This window comes from Elephas maximus, chromosome 12, assembly GCF_024166365.1.
Source record: "Elephas maximus indicus isolate mEleMax1 chromosome 12, mEleMax1 primary haplotype, whole genome shotgun sequence".
Lineage (NCBI taxonomy): Eukaryota > Metazoa > Chordata > Mammalia > Proboscidea > Elephantidae > Elephas > Elephas maximus.
In genome coordinates, this window is record NC_064830.1 from 83,703,527 (window position 1) to 83,727,352 (window position 23,826).

The 23,826-nt window shown below is 44.9% G+C and overlaps 1 protein-coding gene across 2 annotated transcripts in view; it reads right to left on the reverse strand.

Moving 5' to 3' along the window:
* Window positions 1–547: 547 nt before the first annotated feature.
* Window positions 548–23,826, reverse strand: part of GGA2 (golgi associated, gamma adaptin ear containing, ARF binding protein 2) — a 34,263-nt gene continuing 10,984 nt past the window's right edge. The window contains exons 2-17 of one of the 2 annotated variants that reach the window (XM_049903669.1): window positions 23,368–23,452; window positions 22,446–22,521; window positions 21,418–21,516; window positions 20,584–20,707; window positions 18,628–18,731; window positions 17,161–17,241; window positions 16,346–16,483; window positions 16,066–16,147; window positions 12,338–12,463; window positions 11,471–11,593; window positions 11,132–11,160; window positions 10,247–10,380; window positions 8,381–8,538; window positions 5,631–5,800; window positions 4,584–4,667; window positions 548–4,053 (exon numbers count right to left, since the gene is read on the reverse strand). In XM_049903669.1, the coding sequence (XP_049759626.1) occupies window positions 3,943–4,053; window positions 4,584–4,667; window positions 5,631–5,800; window positions 8,381–8,538; window positions 10,247–10,380; window positions 11,132–11,160; window positions 11,471–11,593; window positions 12,338–12,463; window positions 16,066–16,147; window positions 16,346–16,483; window positions 17,161–17,241; window positions 18,628–18,731; window positions 20,584–20,707; window positions 21,418–21,516; window positions 22,446–22,521; window positions 23,368–23,452 (1,724 nt within the window). In that variant the 3' untranslated portion in view covers window positions 548–3,942. Of the gene's footprint in view, window positions 4,054–4,556; window positions 4,668–5,630; window positions 5,801–8,380; window positions 8,539–10,246; window positions 10,381–11,131; window positions 11,161–11,470; window positions 11,594–12,337; window positions 12,464–16,065; window positions 16,148–16,345; window positions 16,484–17,160; window positions 17,242–18,627; window positions 18,732–20,583; window positions 20,708–21,417; window positions 21,517–22,445; window positions 22,522–23,367; window positions 23,453–23,826 lie in introns of both variants that reach the window. The other variant, XM_049903668.1, reaches the window with a different exon arrangement.

Here is a 23,826-nt window from a genome sequence, read left to right on the forward strand (position 1 = left end):
ACACCCTGAATTTGGACTTGTAGCCTACTAGACTGTGAGAGAATAAATTTGTTAGTCATCCACTTGTGACATTTTTGTTACAGCAGCACTAGATGACTAATAGGTAATACTTTCTTTTGGTCATAAACTATGTATTGTTTCCAACATTTCCTATCTCCAATGCCTATCCATGCCAGAGAGAATGGCTCACCAATGAGGCTGCATGCGAACCCAGTCTTAAAGTCAGTGGGGAAATGAAAGGAGAAGGATTAACTGCATGTATAAACCAAAACCAAACCTGTTGCCGTCAAGTTGATTCTGACTCGTGGCAACCCTACAAGACAGAGCAGAACTGCCCCATGGTTCCCAAGGAGCACCTGGTGGACTCCAGCTGCCGAGCTTTTGGTTAGCAGCCATATCACTTAACCACTGAGCCACCAGTGTTTCCACTGCATGTGTAGTCCCAAAGAAATGAAAAAGCAAGAAGGGGCTGTGGGAAAGGATGCTGTTATGGTGACCAATGTTTGGGGCGGATGTGGAGACTGATGACGCCACACACACACACAAGGAGGGTTTCAAAAGTTTTATTACCTACATAATGAGGTCTCTGAGGAGAGCAGGGCAGGGCTCTCAAACAGATGTGAAATGGCTTCAAAGAGACTGCCCTGAGTTTTTATTGTAGTTAGGAGGTGGAGCTAACATTTCAGCATGCAGGCAGGGGCTGGAATCTTCCTCCAGAATGAAAAGAGGGCACAGCCAGGCTTATCAACTTGTCCAGATGTGGGGCACAAGGGAGAGAGAGAGAGGGGTGAGGCTTATTAGCTATCAGCAAACATTAACGATGGAATCAGGCTCACTTCAGGTGCTCTAGTCTTGGCAGGGGATCCTGCGGGCACAGTGGTTAAGATCTCAGCTGCTAACCAAAAAAGTCGGCAGTCTAAATCCCCAAGACACTCCTTGGAAACCCTATGGAGCAGTTCTTCTGTCCTATAAGGTCGCTATGAGTTGGAATCAACTCAATGGCAACTTTTTTTTTTCTGTCTTGGCACATGACACCAGAAGGGCATGAATGCTGGCAATGTGAATTTGGCCCTGCAGGCATTAGGAAGCTATTCAGAACTTTTTAGCAGGGGTTCAAGTGCTCGTATTTATTAGGGAATCCTAATGGTGGCAAGTATAATGGCTTAGACAATTGGGTGGCAGTAGGCAACTGCACTATTTCTAAAAAGATGAGGCCCAAACCAGGACAGTGGCAATGTGAATGCAGGGAAGGGCAAAATGTGGTCATATTTAGAAAAGACTAGATGAGACAAAACTACTGGGTGGATGTACATGGTACAGGAATCAAGGATCCACAAGGTCTCTAGGAAGATGCTTTAAAGTAAAAGAACGTAGGGGTAAAAATGGAGAAAGATTCTAATCACAGAGTGGAAGCTCCAGATGGAGATATCCAATGACAGTCTGAAATACAGATTTCAAGTCAGCAAGGAGGTGGAAGCCTGAGATAGATCCAAAACCACCAGCTCATCTTAGGTGACTGCGAAAACCACAGATGTGCTTGACTGCCCAAGACTAAACCCTGGGGGGGTCACTACATTTAAGGGACTGAGAGAGGAACAGGAACAGTCACAGAGGTAGGTGAATTTTTTTTTTTTTTAATCAAGAAATAAAGGTGAAATGGAACAACTTGAAGGGAAATAATGAGCTGACATGCTGACACAACGTGAAGAATGTAACCAACGTCACTGAAGATTATGTATAGAAACTGTTGAATAGGAACCTGTTCTACTGGTGGTATACTTTCACCAAAAACACAGCATTTTAAAGAAAAGAAAGAAGGGTGAACAGAACCCTGGAAGGACTTCCAGATGGGGAAAACAGATCATCAGGGCCACATCTCCACCAGATCTATTGTGAATTCGTCTCTCTCCACTAGAAGATTCATGAGGGCGGGACTTGTCATTGCTACTCAGTGTCTACCACAGTGCCTGACTCATGGTAGGTGGTAAATAAGGACTTGCTGACTGAATGGAAGAATGAGGACTGGGCCCTAAGTGGCCAACAATCATGGCAATTAGAAGGCATCAATAATATTAATAAGGGCCATTTTCAGGACACGTACCCCATCACCACCACATCCTACCCAACTACTCCTAACCAGAACACCTCTGGGAATCTGCCTCCCAGCAGAGAGAAAAATGTCCAGACACACAAACCCAACTTCACCTCTCGACTATGGGATAAAAGTCTGTCTTTTCAAAGTAAGTCTCAGTTACCCATTTTGATGTAAGTTCTTCATGGGCACACATTGTCATTATGGAGGGTACTTCTCAGACTTTATGTAATAGCTATAGAGCCTAGGAAAGCTACACAGAATGCTTAAATAAAAGAGTAATTTTAGGTTAAAATTAATCCTATGTGAATTTCACCAAATGAAGAAAGCACCCCTTCATTTATCTGCTTTATGAGTTTTCCATTTGCTTAAAAAATAGCTCACCCTGATGATCTTTTGCAGCTCCCATTCCCACCAGTTAGTACGGGCTGATTTACTACTATATAGAGAGAAGCTGAAAGCTCAGCTTAGAAAGCTCCAGACTTTGTGGTGAACTGATCCAGAGAGAGCTTTATAGTCCTTGAGGTAGAATCGAGCCCAGTCAGGTCTGCTGCTCAGGCTTCAAAGCCCTTTATCAGGGCATCTCAGCCTTGCTCAGGCTCCTTCTCCCACTAGCAGGCCAAGCAGGACTTGGTCAATGTGCAGATCAAAATGCCTGGCACACAGTAGGTGCTCACTAAATATGAGCTGACTGTAAATGTGAATTTTTCCTTCAGACCATAAATGTAACAAATATCCGCCTCTCCTCTCCAGCTTTCTTCGGATCATCAGGGCTTCTTTGTCACTGAAGCAGTTATTGGGGTTTCAGATCCTTCAGAAAGTCTTCCCCACTTCTCCAACAGATGACAGTTCCTTTTAGGCCGATCATCTCTAAATGCAACTGGCTGGGCACCTCCCAACACTCCACAAAGTATATTTGCTACATGGTATTTATTCAGTGACGTTCTATATTTAGTTACCACTTAAATCATGGCTAAGCTCTTCTATCTATTTGCATTACAGTTCTCTATCTTGGATTGCGAAGTCAGCAACAGCTAAGGGCTGGCCTGTTTAGTGATAATTTACAATGAATCACACCCTGTCAGTCAAAGAGCTCAGTAAATGCTTGAGGAGGAGAAGGATGGAGATGAGGGTCCCAAGTAAGGGGTCAGACTGCCCAAGCCACCGAACCTGAGGCCTGGGGTCTGCTTTCCCCTCTGCCCCAGTGGGGTCCACCTAAGGGCAGGTCTAAGGCACAGTGGTGAAGGACCACCAAGTGTGGTCCTCTGGTCTGGAGGCAGCCCCTCACCTGGAAACAGTCCAACAAGCATCCTATGCAGACAGTCCTCCTGAACACATGTACACAGCAGCATTCTCTAATGGAAATGGAGACAAGGTCTTTCTTGGAAGAGAGTGCCTCAGAAGATACTCTCTGCCCCAAGACCAACCAGGTCCCTTTTAAGGTCCCTGAGAACAGCAGCCTGGGAACGACCAAGACTTTCAAAGGCTGACAAGGCACAGAGTGAATGAATGAAAAGATAACGATATGTGAAAAAAACCTTTGGCTTATAAAACCACCATATGTGAAGCAGGAACAGTGTCCATCGACATGCAGAACAGATACGGTTGTATCGGGTGATTATCAGCAGTGGTTCTGCATTTCACAGGCTGCCCACATTCCAAGCCCCTCTCTACCCACCCCCAGCCCCCACAACACACACAAACAGTATCAGCAAAGTAAGTCTGAGGGCAGCATCCAGAGCCTGATGACAGGAGAGGACTCTTGGCACTCTGTGTGAAAATCAGTCCTGTCTAGACCATGAGAGGAACACTGGCCTAAGCTTGGATGGCAGGGTCCACCTCGTGAAAAGTTAGGCTGCACTCAAGACAGCCAGGTCTGGAAAATCCTTCACTTCTCCTACTTCACTGAAAGGCTGCCCGCCCTGGTTGAACGTCAGCTTATACCGCAACCGGATGGGCTCCTGGGTAAAGACATAAGATGTTAAATTAGTAAGGGTAACACAGCAACAGCCCAGAGAAAAAGACTTCACCCACCCAGCAGCCACCAGGAACAGAATGTATGTTAACTCCCACCCAAGTGAGGGCTTCACACCACTGCCTGACATGAACGCTGTTTGGGATACAAACACAAGGGGAGCCCTCCCACACATCCGCAGTCCTGAGGTGGGCCACAATTCAGAGACACCAGCTCAGGAAGACAGAAAAGACTCACCCCTCAGGACTCCCATGGCATCAGGGAAAGTTCATACGCCCCCCACCTTGCTTCCCAACTATGACAATCTATCACAGATCTTCTTTCATTAAGCCCCGAAGGAAGAGGCTCTAGCAAGAAATATTCCACCACCACCCTCAACTGGAGACTTTACAGCCAGGCCTCAGCATGCCTCTCTCCACCTTCAAATTTACCTCCCTAGACTTCAGGGCCCCCAGTTTCCTGCTACCAAAGGTAAGATCCAGAACATACTTTGTGTGGATTTTCAAGCAGCAGCACCTGAGAGATCATGGCTGGAGGCGTCAAAGGACTGAAGGCAGGAAGCTTGGAGCTGGACGCCGGCTGCAACTTCACTCTCATTGACTATGGGGGGAAAACCAAGACGTAACTCATTCCTAACAGGCTAAAGCTTCACTGAGCTTCACTGGGTGGACAGCAGCTGGGCTTCCACATGAGTTCCCGAAGAGAAAATGTGCTTCTCGGTCCCTCAAGAGACACAGTACCCCAAGGCAGCTGTGGGAGCCCAAGGAGATGGCTCCTACTAATTCAGGTAAGGATCCACAGGATTTTCCTGCCCCACACAGAATGTATCTGAAGTTGTGTGGTCAATGGCTGGCATCTGAGAGGCAGCATAAACAGTGAGGGTGCATGCTGGTTTGAGTTTATCTAATTCTGCCTCTTACTAATCCTGTGTGACCTTGGGCAAAATATTTACCCTCTCTGAGCCTGGGACTCATAATTTATAAAACAGAGGTAATAATAGGACATGCCTCACAAGATTACTGTTAAGATTAGAGAATACATATTTTTGTCTTGAATCTTTTCCTTTCAGGATGCGCCCCTTTTCCCATTTCTTGTGATTCTGGTATGGTCATTAATCAGGGGGGCCCTACTTTCCTTGAAAAAGGGTGAGGATATTATCCAAATTGGCCAGAGTACCTCTTCTGTCTGTACACATATTATTGGCCCAAATACGCAAGAAACATCAGCAAGGCCAATCAGGGCCCTTTCTTAGGTAATCAACATGCATGCATCATTGCCAGCTGAGTTTCTTTCTGAGATGAAAAGTATCAAGGACAACGTAACCCTGGAGCTCCTGGTGGCTACCCGGATCCAGCCACACCTAAAGCCAGAAATCCAAATATCCCCAGCTAGGTGACCCAATAAAATTCCCACTTTATCTTAAATTAGATGGAGTGAAGATTCTCACCCTAACAACCAAGAGTCCTAACTAATAGAATGCCAGAGTCCCAGCAGAGTAGCTGGTGCTCAAAAATGATAGCCGTTACTGAAAAATTCAAAAGCCCTGGCCAGGAGATGACTCACTTTCGGCGCGGCTACTTGAAACATGATGTCCCACACGGGCTGGGTAGCAGTGCTCATCATGGTCAACAGCAACACCTGCACCTCTGGGTGGCCAGGGGCCCCAGTCTGGGAGAAGTGGAGCAGAATTCTGAATCCATTCCGGTCATACAGGACAATGGGAGGCAGGCTGCCTGGTAGAGAGGGACCCAACCAGGAGGGTTAGCACACTACAAACTCCCCTGGCAGCCAAGCTTGAAAGAGATGGCACAACATCACCAAGTCCTTTTGCCTCATGATTCAGAACACCACTTGGACTTAACCTTTCAGTACCGTCACTGTCACTGCCAGAATCCAAGTCCTCATCACTTCTAGTTGACTCCTATCACCCTCCAAATTGACACCTTCCTACCATCCAACCATCCTAAACACAGTCCCAGGTAGTTCTAGGACTATTCCCTTCTAGTCGGTTTTGTATGACTATGCACATATACAACTTACATTTAACAGAACCTTAAAGACAGCCAACTCTTCATATTAATAGATTTAATGAAATACCAATAAATATCTTAAAGGGATTGTTTTAATTTAGCTAAGATGTGATTCTAAAGTTAACTGGGAAGAAAAAAGTACATGAAGATAACCAAGAAATTTTTAAGAATAAAAAAAGAGGGGCAGGACTATGCTATTTGCATTAATAAATACTCAGATACCATATAAATTTATAATTCAAGCAATGTGGTATAAAATTGAGTATGTGACACACACAAATTTAACATAAGAACATGTATTTCAAAATCAAGGGCTGATTAAATAAATGGCACTCAGACAACTGGCTAAAAATCTGGAAAAAATTTGAATGAAGCTCTTTATCTCATGCCTGACATCATTTATAATCAAAATGCAAATTATAATGCCATAAATTTTCAACTATCAAACTGTCAAAGATTTAAAAGATTGAAAATACCCAATGCTAATGAGTAACTGGGGAAATGGTAACTTTTCTGGAAGGCAGCTTGGTAATATAGATCAAAACTTAAATGTCTACACCCTGCATTTCCACTTTTAAGAATAAAGCCTAAAAAAAGGTCAACAATTACTCTAAAGGAGAGATGAGAAGGTAAGGTGCAGGGAAACTAGAGTACTGAAAACAAAAAAACCAGAATGCAATTAAAGGGAATGTTGACACACTGTGAAAATTTTAACTAATGCCAACAATTTATGTAGAAATTGTCAAACGAGAACCGAATTTGCTGTTTAAACTTTCACCAAAAACACAATAAATTATTATTAAAAGAAAAAAAAAGGAATAAACCCTAAAGAAACATTTTAACAAAAAACAACTGTATACAAACTATTCCTCTGAAAAGGACTGAACAAATGAATTATGACACATTTTTTTTTAATGGTATAATACATAGATCCATTAAAAATCAAGTTTTTGAACAGTTAAAGAGCACAAAAAAGTGCTTATGAGCTTATGATTTAATAGAAAATAAAAAAGATATAAAGCAGTCCACATATGCTATGGTGCCAATTTTATTAAAAACCATACACACATACATATGTATGTATATGGCTAAGACAAGAAAATACATTAAGACATTAAGAGAATTTCCATCTCTAGGTGGTGATGGCATAGTTGCTTAAATTTTCTGCATTATTTTCTAAAACCTCTACACTGGAACATATTCTTTTTTAAACAAAAAATTAACATTAGAAGAAAAAACTCATTGCCATCAGGTGGATTTCAGCTCACGGTGACCCCACGTGCTTCAGAGAACTGTCTCCACAGGATTTTCTTGGTTGTGGCCTTACAGAAAGGAGCACTGGTACACAGTGCTTAAAGTGCTCGGCTGCAAACCAGAAGGTTGGCAGTTTTTGAACCTACCAGCTGCCCCACAGGAGAAAGATGTGACAACCTGCTTCCGTAAACATGGCTTTGGAAAAAACCACGTGGGGCGGCTCTACTCCGTCCTGTAGGGCTGTTATCAGCCAGAATCAACTCGACAGCGGTAAGTTCGGTTTACTCTTAGAGAGCACATCACCAGGCCTTTCCTCCATGGCACCACCAGGTGGATTTGAACCATCAGCCTTTTGGTCAGTACCCAAGAGCAAACTGTTTGCACCACCTGCTTAAATTCCTCCGCCTGACCTCAGGGCCCCCTGCAATCTGCCCTCACCACCGAGCCACAGGAGGGTTCTGTGCTCTAGAAAAAAGAGCCCGGGCCCTGGAGTCCAAGGCCCTAGGTGTTTCCCGCCCTACCACTTACTACAGTGCACTGACCTACCCAGCTGGGCCTTCACCTTCCTTTCCTCTAGAACAGTGGTAATACCCACTTTCCTGCTTTAATGAGGATCCCTGAAGACAAAGGATGACTAGCCAACGACTCCCCCGCTTCCTTCCTAAGTTCCTCTTCTTCCCAGTCACTTCAGGCCACACTGAACATTCCCGTCTCTGAATTGCAAATGAATTAACACCATGGCCCTAAGTACACTCAAGTCCCCTCATTAAATTAAATCTGAAATCATTAAATCTTGCCTGCCAATATTCTTCAAAATGCCAAGTCTAACTTTAAGACAAATAGTAGCTAAATTATAAAAGAAAAATATTAGCTAAGAGACCTTGCACCCATCTCTTCCTCTCTGACACTGGTTCCAACACAACACTCCAACACTCATCTTCCCAAGTCTAAGGACCACATCTACCAATCTTTAGTGGATAAAGCTAGACAGTTAACAGAAAGGGGGGGAAAAGGGGAAACTGTACTTACTGGGCTTAACAGATTCCAAAGGGACAAATACTTGAGCCAGAGGTGTATTCTGGGAAGATGGCGTAGAAGCTAAGGAGCTAGCCTCCCAGGACCAGCCTGGAGAGGACTTAGTGCCTGGTGGTACTTCCTTGGGGATACTCTTCTGGGGAACATAATTTCTGCAAAGATATTAAAAAATATATATATTAGTAAAAATTCTGGACAATTTCAGGAATTTGTGATTAGGTGTTCTGAATAACAAGGGAAAAATATATATATATACACACACACACACATTATGTATGTATACAGAAGTATGACTTTAAGCAACTAACCTAACCTCTCTACGTCTCTGTCTCCTCATCTACAAAATGGGGTAACAGAAGTATCCACCTCACAGGGTTATTACAAGAATTAAATGATTGGAAAGCATTTATCTGAGCGTCTACATGTAATAAGGACCCAGTAAACCAGAGCTATTATTACTAAAGAAACCCTGGTGGCATAGTACTTAAGAGCTGCGGCTGCTAACCAAAGGGCTGACAGTTCGAATCCACCAGGTGCTCCCTGGAAGCCCAATAGACCAGTTCTGCTCTGTCCATGGGGTCGCTATGAATTGGAATCGGCTTGACGGCAATGGGTTTGGCTTTGGTTTTCGGTTTTATTATTACTAAGGTTATTAATGCTGTAGTTGTCAGGCAGTCTCGTGTGTGATGTAAGGTCACACTAGAGTGACGCAAGCTATGTAGATGACACACAAATTGATACACGGGCCACTTCATATTTCTTTGTGATTTTGTTCATTTGGAAACTGAATCATTTTTGAAAAGCTGAAGTCCAAAAAGGAGGAAAAAAACCCACCCGAATTAGAATGATTACTGGCCCCTGGTCCAGTGGTTAAAGGAGTAAAACCAAAAGAAAACACCCTCTGGGTACAAACAGGAATGATCTCCCAGCACAACTCCATTTCCATCACAGCCCTGGGGTCTCCATCAGGGACAGGGCAGTCGCAGGCCATTCAGGGAGAGGCAAACTGCTACAACTTTTCCAAAGGTGAAGGGATGGGATCTATGAAAATGATTTCATGGTCATACCTCGGAGCACCTCCACTTCCCATACAATGAATTATTATGGAGGTATTAAAAACAATGAGATAAATTTATATAAACTGGTATGGAAATGGGATATCAAAGATGCAATATAAAAAAAAATGTCACACTGCAATACAGTTTGTGTAAAAATAAGCCACAGTCATTTATTACTACCTGTAAAGGAAGAAAGGAAAGAGCGAACAGTCACCATTGTTTTTAGGGAGAAGTATTTTGGTCTTCTATAACACTCTAATGATCAAATCTTGCATTACTTATTACATTTGTAAGGAGCCTTGATGGCACAGTGGTTAAGCACTTAGCTGCTAACCAAAAGGTTGGCAGTTTGAATCTACCAGCTGCTCCACGGGAGAAAGATGTGGCAGTCTGCTTCTGCAAAGATTACAGCCTTGGAAACACTATGGGGCAGTTCTACTCTGCCCTACAGTCGCTATGAGTCAGAATAGACTTGCCAGTAATCAGTTATTATATTTGTAACCAGGAAAAAGAAGATCAACAGACACCAAAAACAGCAATCACCTATGACTACTCCTTCTCCTCCTAAAATAAGCCCCTTTCAGAGGTTCTGGAAAGCGTGTATTCTCATATGACTTGGGATGGGGCATTAAAGGAGAAAGGTGGAAGAGGCATACTGAACTTCCAATGGGAAGGAAAAAGTCTCTCCAGCGTGAGAGGTCTCTGGCTGTCTTGGAGGGTCAGGCCCTTCTGCCTGGCCCTTGTGCAATGAGACGGAGCTACACACAGCAGCCAGACTACACCCCTTGTCCAGAAGACTCACTGAGGGCCCGAAGAGGGCTGTGGTGACAGGAGATCCAGCAAGTTCCTTTCTGCAGAAGGACTCTGGACACCACCACCTGGCAGTGTGCTGGAGGTGGGATTCCTCCTTTCCTTACAGCAATTCTGACGGGCAACCTGTCAAACCAGGAATGACTAAAATAAGGCCAGGGCATGAATGACCATCAGCCGCGGTAACCCCGGTGTAACTCTCCTGACCCCACCAAAGCTGCCGCAGCCCAGGACCTACTACACTTCCTAAGGCAGGAGGAGAAAGAAAAATCCTACCTTGACCTCAAGAAATCAAACCACGTTTTGCATTGGGCAAATCGGTGGCAAAAGACCCCTTTAAGGTATTAAAAAGCAAAGATGTCATTTTGAGGACTAAGGTGTGCCTGACCCAAGCCATGGTATTCTCAATTGCCTCATATGCATGCGAAAGCTGGACAATGAATAAAGAAGACTGAAGAAGAATTGATACCTTTGAATTATGTGTTGAAGACTATTGAATATACCATGGACTGGCAGAAGAATGAACAAATCTTGTCTTGAAAGAAATACAGCCAGAATTGCTCATTAGAAGCAAGAACAGCAAGACTTTGGCTCACGTACTTTGTACATTTTATCAGGAGGGACCAGTTCCTGGAGAAGTACATCATACTTGGTAAATTAGAGGGTCAACAAAGAGAGGAAGACCCTAAATGAGATGGACTGACACAGTGGCTGCCAACGAGGGGCTCAAACATAACAATGACTGTGAGGATGGCATAGGACCAGGCAGTGTTTCATTCTGTTGTACAAAGGGTCGCTGCTGTAAGTCGGAACCGACTCCATGGCACCTAACAACAACAACCCTGCCCTCCCTGGCCCCTAGGAAGAGCTTCCTTACCTTGTCTGTAACAGGGGCATCACTGATCCCTGTAAGAAATGAGCAGAGTGAGGTACACAGCGGTAACCCACTAAGTGATATAAGCTAAAGATCAATACCGTGGCTCAGCCCTTCTCAAACATTTACAACGCTAAAGCCTAGACGAATAAAGTGACTTACTCAAGGTCATTCAATGTATCCGTGGCAAAACTGAGACTGCGGTACCAAGGGGACCTTTCTGAACTGCCCAGTATACCCGATTCCCTCAGAAGCAGGTATATCCTTTCTAAAGGGAACTAGCTCACTCTCTCCCCCTACTCAGGACCTTCTGTGCCTGCTGCTGCTAAACAACCCACTCACCTAAGGCTGCCAGGTCCTGATGAAGTAAAGATGGCGCCAGAGTCTCAGTCTGCCCGGATCCGCTGTCACCCTCCAAATCAATCAGGGAGCAGTTCTTCACGCAGCCTGTTGGATTCTGAATGACTAGAAAACAGATAAGGTGAGGAAAATAGGTCAGTCAGATATGAGAACAGAGTCTCCACTTAAGAACCTTCCACCTCAGCAGTGCATCTTTACGCATGGCCTGTGTTGTCATCTGGACTATCAAGTCGTCAAGAGGACTGTGTTCCAACCTCGGTGGTGATCAGAAGGCTACAGTCCCACCCAAGAGATAAGAGTCCTCCTCCAAAGGGCCCAGGAAACCTAGACAGGAGAAGGCCTGGCTTTCTTCACCAGCTCAGGGGCCTTGGGAGGTTTCTGGCCACAGCTGATCACCTCAAGTGCTCAGTAAAATGCAGATACTCAGGCCCATCCCCAAGAGGTCTTGATTCAGTAGATCCAAGCACCAGGGACCTAAGGCTTGGTGTTTTAACAAATGCTCCAGGTGGTTCTGATGCAACTAGCCTGGCACTAGGAACCACTAAAGAAGACCATTTCTTTGGTCTCCAGCTCCCATAAGAAAGTGCTCATGAGGTGAATCCAAGCCCAGGCACAATATAGCCTTCTGCCTCTGTCCATAGCCAAAGCTGGTATCCAGTTTGGTGACAGTGCACAATGGCACCCGTGGCACAAGCTTGCTACTTCAAACCCATTTTCACAAGAAGGAGAAAAGCTGGTAAGCTCTGTCACTTCTATGCCGTAACCCAAAATATTCTCAGGATACATTTCTTTTCCAGGATTTACAGGCTGCCCCAAGGCAGACGGCAGGAAAAGGCTTCGTCCACATACCTCTGGAGACAGGTATGTCTCCCACCGGGCTGGTCACTGTATTCCCAAAGGTGACACGGCCCTCCATCACCTGTTTGTACAGGAGAACTCCCTGGGTGAGGAGGTCATTTGCCTGGAGAATCTCCGCTGAAGAGTGAGAGAAATCAGAAACCTCAGATTTAGTACACTAACAGTCTCCGTCCACCCTTTTAAGCCATTCCACGCAACAGTCTTCCCGGGGCTCTACTGGGTTCAGTCTATCACACCTCCTGTCCCCAGAACATGTAATCAGACCCCTGTCAGAACTACGCGCTCCAACTCCTGAGCCCTAGCACTGTGGTGCAAACTGTTAATGCACACGCCTGGCTGCTAATGCAAAGGTTGGAGGTTCGAGTCCATCCAGGGACACCTCAGAAGAAAGGCCTAGCAATCTACATCTGAAAAATCAGCCACTGAAAACCTTATGGATCTCATGGGATAACTCAGTTAACTGGCATATTATAGTTCACAAAGTTCATGTTCTGCATCCTAGCAAGGTGAGTAGTATGTGGGCTCTTAAAAGCTTTCAAGCAGCCCTCTAACATACAACTACTGGTCTCTACTCATCAGGAACAAAAAGTAGGAAGAAAATCAAAGTTGCAGAGAAGAAACTAGTCTACAGGGTTGATGGCCTACACAACCCACAGCCTCATCTACCCTGAGACCAGATGAACTAGATGGTGCCCAGTTACCACCACTGACCGTTCTGATCAGGGCCAGAATAGATGGACCCTGATAGAATGGGAGAAAAGCGTGGACAGAACTTAAAATCTAAAGAAGTCCAGGCTTGCTGGAGCAGTTGAGGCTAGAGAACTCCCCGAGACCATCGACCTGAGATGCTCTTTAAACCTTGAACCAAAACTATCCCGAGGTTGCCTTTTAGCGACATAACAGGCTGGCACACAAAATAATGGATATTACCTGTGAATACAGTGCTCCATTAAAAAAACCACCCATATGAGATCAAAAGGTCAACAATTACTCTAACGCAAAAATGAGAAGATAAAAGGGGAGCGAAACTAGAGCAGTGGAAACAGAACAACCAGAACGCAATTAAAGAGAATGCTGACACATTGTGAAAAATGTAACTAATGTCACTGAACAACCTGTATAGGAATTATTAAATGGAAACCTAACTTACTGTGTAAACATTTGCCGAAAACACAGTAAAACATTATTAAACAAAAACAAAACCCCATGGAGCACAGTTCTACTCATGGAGTCACCACGAGTTGAATTAGCTCAACAGCAACCTGTTTTGCGTCCACAGCGTTCAACAGGAAGGCCAACAGCCACGTGTAGCCAGTAAGCACTTGAAATGAGGCTCCTTCAACTGAAGAAATAAGTTTTTAACTTTATTTAATCTAAATTAATTTAAATTTGAAACCTGAAATTTTGTCAATGTGAATGCGAATATTAAAACTATTTTTATGGTACTTGACTCAGTTATTGGATAGTTTTTAAGTATGTATGGAGAAATGTGGTACGTAAACCTACTTTTTCAGCTGTAAATTTTATGAAATCTAAATACGGGTGAAGTGTCTGCCACGAAAATTTGGCATCCAAATTGAAGTGTGGTGTAACTATAAAACACACACTGAATTTCCAAAACTTCATATACAAAAAAGAATGTAAATCTTATTAATGATTGAAAATACAGACTACGTGATTATTAAACTAATGTCACTTGTTTTACTTTTTTTAGTGTAGCTAGTGGGGAATTCAAAATTATATACATGGTTTACATTCTATTGCTATTAGACAGGGAGAGTGCTGTTCTAAATTCTAGTTTGGTCTCACAGCCAGACCAGTGTCTCCAACATCTCAAGGGCACCTGTGGGTTATGACCAGCCCTATCAACATAGACCAATCATATTCAGAAAGGGCACCAGGGACCAAATGCGAAGCAGCCCTAAGGAAGCAGGGGAAGCAACTCTGGCTGTGGGCAGAGCATCCCATGGCATGCTTTACCTGCAAACCAATCTCTCCTGAGAGACATGAGAATAGCAACAAGGCCAATGGCTATTTAAATGAAGACAGGCCAAGTATGGGAAAATTACTTCTCTGTGGGGTAGAGACTGCAAACTGACAACTAGGGGCTAAATTCAGCCAATGACTATTACTTGGCATGTGCAAGTTGTTTAAAAACTTAAATTTGAACACCTCTGGACATCATCACAACCAGTGCAAAAATAACGGGTTTAGGCAGTAATTGTATCACAAAAGGGACATCAAGTTCCATGTGTTTCTCGAACACCACCTATTAAGTATTCTTGCCACCCCTACCAAATCAAGCCTGAATCTGATCAAGCCTCCTGATCTAGTTAGCAATTTATAAGAATTATCAAGACAGAAAAATGACATGTTAAATATCATGGGGAAGCAATCGGCAGAACTGAGACCAAGAGAAAGTCCACAGGGCAAAAGACCTGTTATTCATTCAAGGAAAAAAAAAAAAAAAAGAGAGAGATGGGGCAGGGTAAACCTATGAATTAAAATATACTTAAGAAATATCAATCAATTACAAAGTATGTCTCTTCTTTCGTTTGACTAGAACTGTAACCAAAAAAAAAAAAAAAGTGAGAGAGGAAGAAATGAGCAGCAATATCTGAACACTGACAGAATATTTGATTATTTTGAAATGAAGGAATTTGCTTGAAAATAGCCCAAAGTCGAGATGGGTATGGAGTCCCTGGGTGGTACAAATTGTTACTGAGCTCAGCTGCTAACTGAAAGGTGGGAGGTTCGAATCCACCCAGAGGAACCTCAAAAGAAATATCTGGCAATCTACTTCTGAAAAATCAGCAACTGATCTCATAAAACAAAGCGAGACTAAAGGGGCACACCAGCTGAGGGCCAAGGACTAGAAGGCAGGAGGGAACAGGAAAACTGGTAACAGGAAACCCAAGGTTGACAAGGGAGGGTGTTGACATGTCGTGGGGTTGTTAACCAATGTCATAAAACAGTATGTGTACTAACTGTTTAATGAGAAACTAGTTTGCTCTGTAAACCCTCACCTAAAGTACAATAAAAAAAAATCAGCCACTGAAAATCCTATGAAGCACAGTTCTACTCTGACACACGCAGAGTCATCATGAGCTGGAATTGATGGCAACTGGGTTGGCTTTTTGGTTTGGGGCTGGGTGGGAAGAAGAGAAGAGTATGCATGAAAGAAAGTCAGAAGATTAGCTGTGAGTTGGTAATTGTTAAAAACACGTGAAGGGTACATAGGATTTATTCTCTCACTGTTGATGTGTTTTCAGATTGTCCATAATAAAAGTTGTAATACCTGTGGACAACGGACCCTACTATGCCCCATCAGCCTGCCTCATTTTGGTTAGCTGACCCCCAAAGGCGCTTAAGTTGATGAACTCTTCTAGATGCAGCACCACAGCTGGCTTAGGCCTCCGCTGGCCCCTCTATCCTTCCGTTCAGCGTGCTCTTCTCACACCCCATTTGCTCGGTAAGTTGCCACCCGTTCCTCTGCTTTCAGACCTGCTGCTGATTTCCTGCTCAAGCCTTGGTTTCCCGGAAATCACTTCTAAGTCAATTCAGGCCGTGCCCTTCCCTGGCCCAATCACCATCAAACGTGAAGGTCATTTTTCTTGCTCCTGGCGCCACAGCTGCACAACAGGAGCAACCATGTCTGCTGGAGGGTAGCTAACACTCTAGGCTGACATCCAGACAAAGGAACTTTTAAGAAGTATTACCGAGCGCGTTGTCATCATCTGTGGTGTCACTCGCTAGCCGGAACAGGGTGGGCCGCAGCTTTTCACATCTTTCATACACGACCTGGGAAAACAGCCAGGTTTCACAACACACACTTGGGACCCACAGCAAGGCCTCTGGGGCTTCGAATCTGCATGCAGCAGCCTCTAGCATCCTCTTTAGTCCATTGCAAATTCATAAGTCAGGTTTAAAGTATGCCCCAGTTAAATATGTGCAATTTACAGTTTGTCTGCTATACCAACATAAAGCTTTAAGGATTACCTGCAGGGCCTCCTGGTCTGGTGGGGCCTGCCCCGGCCTACGGTACATGCTCAGCATTTCCTGCAGCACCTTCACATGGCTGCGGACTTCCTCCACCGCGCTGACTCTCTTGGACACCTTCTCTGACTTCTGTTGCTCCTTTAAAGAGAAAGAAGAGGATGGAAGTGAGGGAGACGGGACAGGGCATACCCCTGGGCAGCAGAGAGCTGAGGGAAGTCATGAGAACACTGAGTGAGCAGGAATGTTCACTCAGTGGATGAAGAAAACAGTCAAAGCCTGGAATTCTGGGGGCGACAATATAGTCTGGGCACCTGGTGGACTGCTCCTTTCTACTACCAGCCTCAATTCTTCTGGAAAATAAAGATTCCTGAACCTGGACTCCTGTCCACCCAGTACCTATCACTAGGACAGAAGCTGACGTCTATAAAATGCTTTGAATCCCATGAACAAAGTACTGCATTAGGATTTCTGCTTGAGCCACCATCTTGCTACCTTTTGGGGACCCCACAGTTGTTCCCCAGTTCTGGGCCAAGAAGCCATCCATTCTCCCAGCCACTATTCATCCACACCCTCAAGCACATACATACTGTCCTTCAAAAACCGAACCTGGTGCCGCTGAGTCAATTCCAACTCACAGTGGCCCTATAGGACAGAGTAGAACTGCCCCATTGGGTTTCCAAGGAGTGGCTGGTAGACTGCAACTGCTGACTTTTTTGGTTAGCAGCTGAGCTCTTAACCACTGCACCAGCAGGGCTCCACTGTCCTTCAGCCCCTGTCAAATGCTGCCTCCATGGAACCAGTTAGAAAGTGCCTACCTCCTTGACCAGATCCTTGATCAGCCGGTTCGCAGCCTGAAGATCCTCAGGGTGGCTACTCTTCAAAAGCCTTGTCAGAAGCTGAAAAGAGTGAACAAGCGCTGTATTCCCTCTGTGTCAAATGGCAGAGTGGTAACGACGGCAACAGAATTCATACTAATAACAGCTCACACATTTTATATGCACCTTAGCAAATCCTCACTATGACGTTATGATATAGGTATTATGAATATCCCCACAGACCAGTGGTTTTCAACAGGGAGTGTGTGTGTGTGGAGGGGGAAGGACTAGGGACATTTGGCGATGTCTGGAGACATTTTTGGTTGACACACTGAGAGGGAGGGTGTGCTACAGGCATCTAATGTGCAGAGGCCAGGGATGCAGTAAACATCCTACAGTGCACAGAACAGCCCTCTATAACAGAGAATTTTCCAGCCCTAATTTTGTCCATCAGTTTATTTCCAATGCCTAGCAGAATATCTGGCACATAGGAGCCACTTGATCTTTGTTGAATACATGGCCAGAGAGACAGAGAAACTGGCAATAAAGATAGGGAAACTGAGTTCCAGAGAGTATACCTAAGTTGCTCAAGGTGATACAGGACTGCTTCTCAAAAGTCAATGCCCCTCCCTAGGCCCCCCACTCACTGCAACTGTAAAATAACAAGTAGGAAAAGAACCAGAAAGGCAGCTCAGGATCTAGAGTAAAGCTGCTTGTTCTGCCCACAGTGACTTCATGGACACTGAGCACCTAGATCCAAGGGAAGAGTACCCAGGAGGGTGCACCTGGAAGGCAGAGCACACCGGACAGAAACACACACGTGGCATGGAACCTGCCTGGTCCTACACTTCCCAGACCTTGTGACCGACCAAGAATACCAATGGACAAAAGCACTGCCATCAGTAGTGCCAAAGAGCCATTTCCCTGTACAGAAGCACTACCAATATCTCTGGGTCTTGGCCCATGTGTTGACTACCTTCCTTTTCCCTTCCCTCTCCTCAATGATGTCTTAGAAGTAGTAATTCCAGGAGGCAGAAGTGAAAGGAAAATGGGTGCGGTCAAGCTTACTGGCATTAGAAAAGATCTGAGCAAATATACAACCAATTCTCTCCTCATTACCAATCCTCACCTCAATGCCACATATACACTGGATATGGCTGATCATCCCACATTTCCCACACTCCCCTTGAATTATCCTTTTTCCTTCCCTTCCCCCAGGAACACCTGTACAGATAAGGAAGGAGGTTAATACAAAGAACACAGTATTTGGCCCATCCAGGCCTTATTTTACCTCACTACCCAGAACCTGCTCCGCAGAGGAGAACTCACTAATCCACCTTTCCACACTCTCCCACACTCTAGTGCTGGGATCAGAGGACCTTCCACGGGACATTTCAAGTAGAGTCTCTAAGAAAAGGTCTTATCAGACTCCAGATCAGCCACCAAGGTCAGAGAAGAGTTCCTTACCTTTGACTTTTCTTCATCAGCATCAAAGATGGAACTCTTGGGCCAGGGAGATGGTGGGGGTATGATTTTGTCCACTGGTAGTTTAGGGTCTTGCTTTATGATTCCTAAAACATGCAATTCATAAAGTTAAGACAGTGATATGGGTACCCATCGACTTCAGAAACTCCTGCTTCCCGATATCCCGTAAGGAAAACATTGTCAACAATCTTAATACTCAGGGTCATGGTATAATCAAGGCTCTGCATAATCTCTCAAGAGAAGCCAGGAACCAGCACAAAGTCAGAGACATCACAGCCTTCAGGGGCACCTTTGGCTGAAGAACAAGACAACAACTATGGCCAAGTAAGCAAGAGAAGAACCAGACCCCAGGAATAGCAGTCTGTGGGCCTTATGCTAGAAAAACACTGACCATTTTATGGAGATGCATATCTTCCCACAGCTCAGGAAGATACTGTGGGATCCCTGATGAAACTCCTAAAAATGTTAAGTGAGTGTACTTGACAGATTCCTTCTTCTAAAGAATCCAAGATAAAGAGGAATGAAGACTCCCAACTTCTGCCTTGGACACAGGAAGGTGGGAACAACATCATTCCACCTTGATAACAACAGAAAAACCACTAGACAACCTGCAAATTCACAACTTCCCTTGAATCCATAATAGAGCTGAGATGCAGGGCAACCAATTAACCTAAAATCTAAGGAAGGACAGCGGTCCAAGGAGAAATGGGAGGCAACACCAGGAAGAGTAATTCAGCAAAAGTTTTTAAAAATTCCTTCCAGGCTAGTGTGCTAGCAAGAGGACACAGAGCTTTTAGGGGTCGAACAACAAAACGGGAACAGCCTCATCTCTGCATGCCTCACCACGGGCTCACAAAAGGAATGGGAAGGGCCTACAGCCCCACCTAAATCCTCTCCTCTATCACCCTACAGAACAAAAGCTTTACGCTGCCGCGGGGACAACAAACGCTGTAGCCCTTGGAACACTGGTGAAAACTCACTACAGCTGGGGAACGAAAATCAGGGGGGAAAAAATACCTTCTACCCCTGGGGGAGCAGCAGAAATGTGCCCTGGGTCCCAACCCTCAGTTGGGTCACCAAGTAGGCCCTACCCCCAAGACTCACGGACATGGGGCCTGCCTAAGGCTTAGGCTTCATCTGAACAGAAAACAAGCCCCCGCTACCAGGCTAACAAATGCTGAGTAACAGCCGTCTACTGCTGGGAGAGAGAGGCAAGAGCATGTTCTCTGTGTTCTCTGAGGTACAGAGCAAAGGGAGGCCCTAAAGCTCAGGGTGGAGCAGATATTGAGAAAAATGCTCTGGCAAATCAGCCCCCACCCTAAGCACAAGGTAACACCAGAGAGTGTTACTGTGGTGGTTTGCGTGTTGCTATGATGCTGGAAGCTATGGCACTGGTATTTCCAGTACCACCAGGGTCACTCACGGTGGACAGGTTCACCAGAGCTTTCAGACTAAGAAAGCCCTGGTGATCTATTTCCGAAAATTAGCCAATAAAAACCTTATGGATCACCACAGAATACCGTCTGATATAAAGCTGGAAGATGAGGCCCCCAGGCTTGAAGGCACTACACAACAGCCACAACAATGGACTCAAACATATGAAGGATCTTAAGAATGGTGCAGCACCAAGCAATATTTTGTTCTGTTATACTTAAAAGTCACCACGAATCGGAGCCAACACCATGGCAACTAACAACACACTGAGAGTAACTATAGCAACGCCAAATCTTAAACCGAGCTCAAACTTCTGACTAAACTGACTCAACCTCTCAAACTCACGGCCTACCAGAAGTAAAGTTATGCCCATTTTCAAGCATAAAAATTATTTACCTCAGTCCCCACTGTCCTACCAAGATGCCCAACTCTCAACAAAAAATTACAAGGCATATAAAAAAGAAACAACATACTGTCAAAAGGGAATGCAAAGAGAAGCCAGACCTTGTTTCTTCAGCATCTGATAAGCATCTCGGATCTTGATGTCTTCTGGGAACCAGACTGTCCAACTAAAGAGTATTTCAATGACTCTTCCTTTAACTTTTTCTGTGGTCCAGGACCCTAAGTACTGAAAGGAAAAAGGAAAGAGAATTATAGAGCTGAAAGAAATTTAGTGGACAATCTAGCAAGCACTTTCACTGAAGAAATGGCTGCTGAGGCCCAGAAGTGAGCTGCCCATAGCTGGTTAAGAGCGAGACACAACCTAAGACAGAGGGCTGAGGCACAGCCCAGCCCCAAAGCTCCTTCTAGGTTTCAAGGAGTCAATCTCCAAAACTGCTAAAATTAAACGCCCATCATATAGGAGCCTAGATCTGCACCTTGTCTATATCACTGAGGACATCCATATTTTGAGAAGGGAAAGTAAGTGCTCAACCAATGTTTGTTACCCTAGAACAGTGGGGAACATTGTTAAGACAGTGCTGGGAAGGAAAAGGCAGAGAATGAGGCAAGAAGTGATATGGAAAGTAAAGTTACACCAACTCTCTCTTGCTATCTCAACCAGGAAAGCTGTGCCTCCAAGATAGACTTCCTCCAGACCATCCATTCACAAGGGAGAATTTGAAAATGCTAGCAATAAAAGGGCAGCTGATAAGGATGACCATCATCCTAGACCTTGAAGGAGAAAGCTTCAGACCTCTCACAAGCCTGAGACAAGCTGGCAGGTTCTGTCCCTGCACAGTCCTGCTCTGGCCTGAGAAGGGTGACAGGAGTTTGAAGGTTACGGGCAGGTGGAGTACAGTGGGCAAGGCTGAGTCTGGGGGGTGGGGGGGTACTCACCTTTGGAGACAACACTTTGATCAGCTCATTCAGGAAGCGGAACTTGGCTACTTCGTTGTGGAACTTCTCTCCACAGTGGTTCATACAGGTCTCCAACACCTGCACAGAACACGGGACGCCATGAGAAAGGGGAAGCCAGTGGCACCAGGGCTTCCCTGGAATCTAATAAGCACTTGCTGGTGACTTTACTGGTACCATAGCTAATGCTTTACCAAGCCTATGATGACACTGGGGTTTTGGGAAAAGGGCAACATTTTTAGATTAAGAAAATATGCCACCTGTTGGATCTTGCTGTTTAACTGCCAGGTTTGTACCCCGGAAACATTTCTGTGAGGTCTGTGTGCCCTGAGGTAACCTCACCTTTTAGGGAAGTTCCTTTAGCAGGTGAAACTGGTCAGAGAATCACCTCTCCCCAGAGGCGGCTATCTGACATGTAGTGCCCAAGAACTGGTAAGTCAAAAGGGGCAACCTAGGGCTACATACATTTCCTTGGGTCCACATGGTTTTCAACATTTCAAAATAGTCATAAGCATATAAATATTCAGAGAATTCATATAAAAATGTGGATTTATGGTTTCTCTCGGAAAATGGAAAGTTCTATCAATACTGGGTCCGAACTCACGCCTGGCCAATAGCCAGATGGCCCTGTGCAGCAGCTGCACTCTTTAACTCAGCACATGCTCTCCAGTTCTGTGGGCTTTACCCAGCTGCTTCACTCATTTATGTTACCAGGCTGGTCCCTGTGAACACGTGGACTTGCCAGCCCTGGCCTAAGAAAAGAAAGAAAATAAAACCTTCCTTTCCTTCTCCCAAAACGGGTTCAGTGCTGCTCTCTAGAAACAGATCTAAGATGGGGCAATCTGAGCCCAGGACTCCCTACAGCCTGCTGTTCTCAGGGTCTGTGAATATGAACTTCCCAGATGCCCCGACACAGTCAAAAAGAGCCTGGAGCAAAGGCGAAGTCCCTCCCAGCAACCTCTTCAGCGTCAGGACAGGAAGGCTTAGGCTAAGGGGCAAGTTGCACTCACTGTTAAAGCATAAAGAGCTTCCTTCTCTTGTGGAGACTGGATCTTGTGGGCCAGCAGCCAGGGCGCATGTGTTGGGCTAAGGGAAAACAAAGAGACCTGGACTCTGAGAGGGGAGGACACACTAAGCGGTCACGCAGGGTATGCTCAGTAAAGTCACCTCTCTGCCAGGAGCTCGTGTCCCAGGGCAGAGGTGGAACGTGACTGGCAGGTAGCCCATGCAGGACGAGCCTCGGAGGGGGCCAACTCCACTCCCCCTTCTTTCACCCACAGCCCGAGGGTCCTCCTTCTGTCCAGGGCACATCATTCTCCCTCCAGCCAACCAAACCCTCAAACTCCAAGCTGGACAGTCAGCAGGCCCAGCCCCCATGTAACAGGTCCTGAACAACACAGACCCTGTCTGTCGTATCATAAATGCTCAGTAAACACTTCAGGAGAAACAGGGATCAAAGTTCTGGCTCATTTCAAAATAGCTGAATATTCAGCAACATATAGATTAAACATCTGGATGACTGACTTTATATTTCAGCTCCTAATCGGACACTTTGGAAACAGACAATTCAATAAAACCTTACCCTCTTCCTGGTTTTTGTTACCCAAGAAGATTATATTTAAATGACAGAGAATACAATTATCTCTTTCACGTAACCCAGCTGCATTTTGTCTGCAACATGCAGAGTTCTCCTGACCATTAGTGTTTAACAACACTACTTAAATGTTTTTTAATAATTGCCAGTTGCAAAGTGACTATTCCGTTTTTGTTTTTTAATACCAGGAATTTGCTATATGCAGAACAATGAAATAATGTTCTCAACAGATTGTGGGGAAAAAAACAAACAAGAAAGCAAGCCTAACTGTGTGAAATAGCCCTGAGAGAGCAAGGCAGGCACCTGCTAGTCAATCATGTGTGTGAAAGTCATCTTACCCGTTGGGATCAGTGTTCACCTGCTCGCAGAAATTCTGGAGAGCCGACCAATCCTGTTCCGACACGCTTGGGTCTGTAGCTTTATCTGTTAAGGAGAAAAATCAAAGAACCCACGATAAAAAGAAATATACAAAAAAGGTCTGCCTTGAATATTATGTTCTTTTAAGGAGTATCTAAATGGGATCAAATCGAGAACAGCAACTCGAAAGATTAGATAGTAACCTCAGGGGGCAGTGAGTTTATGTTAATGAGGGAGGAACAATCCAGAAAAGGAGGGTGAGAATGGTTGCACGATGAGAAGAATGTAATCAATGTTGCTGAATCATACATGTAGAAACTGTGGAACTGGTATGTTTAGCTGTGTGTATTCTCAACAACAAAATAAATTAGAAAAAAAAAAGAAAGAAACATACACCCCTCTAAAAGCCTGACCGCTGAGGGCTGTGACATCACATCCTT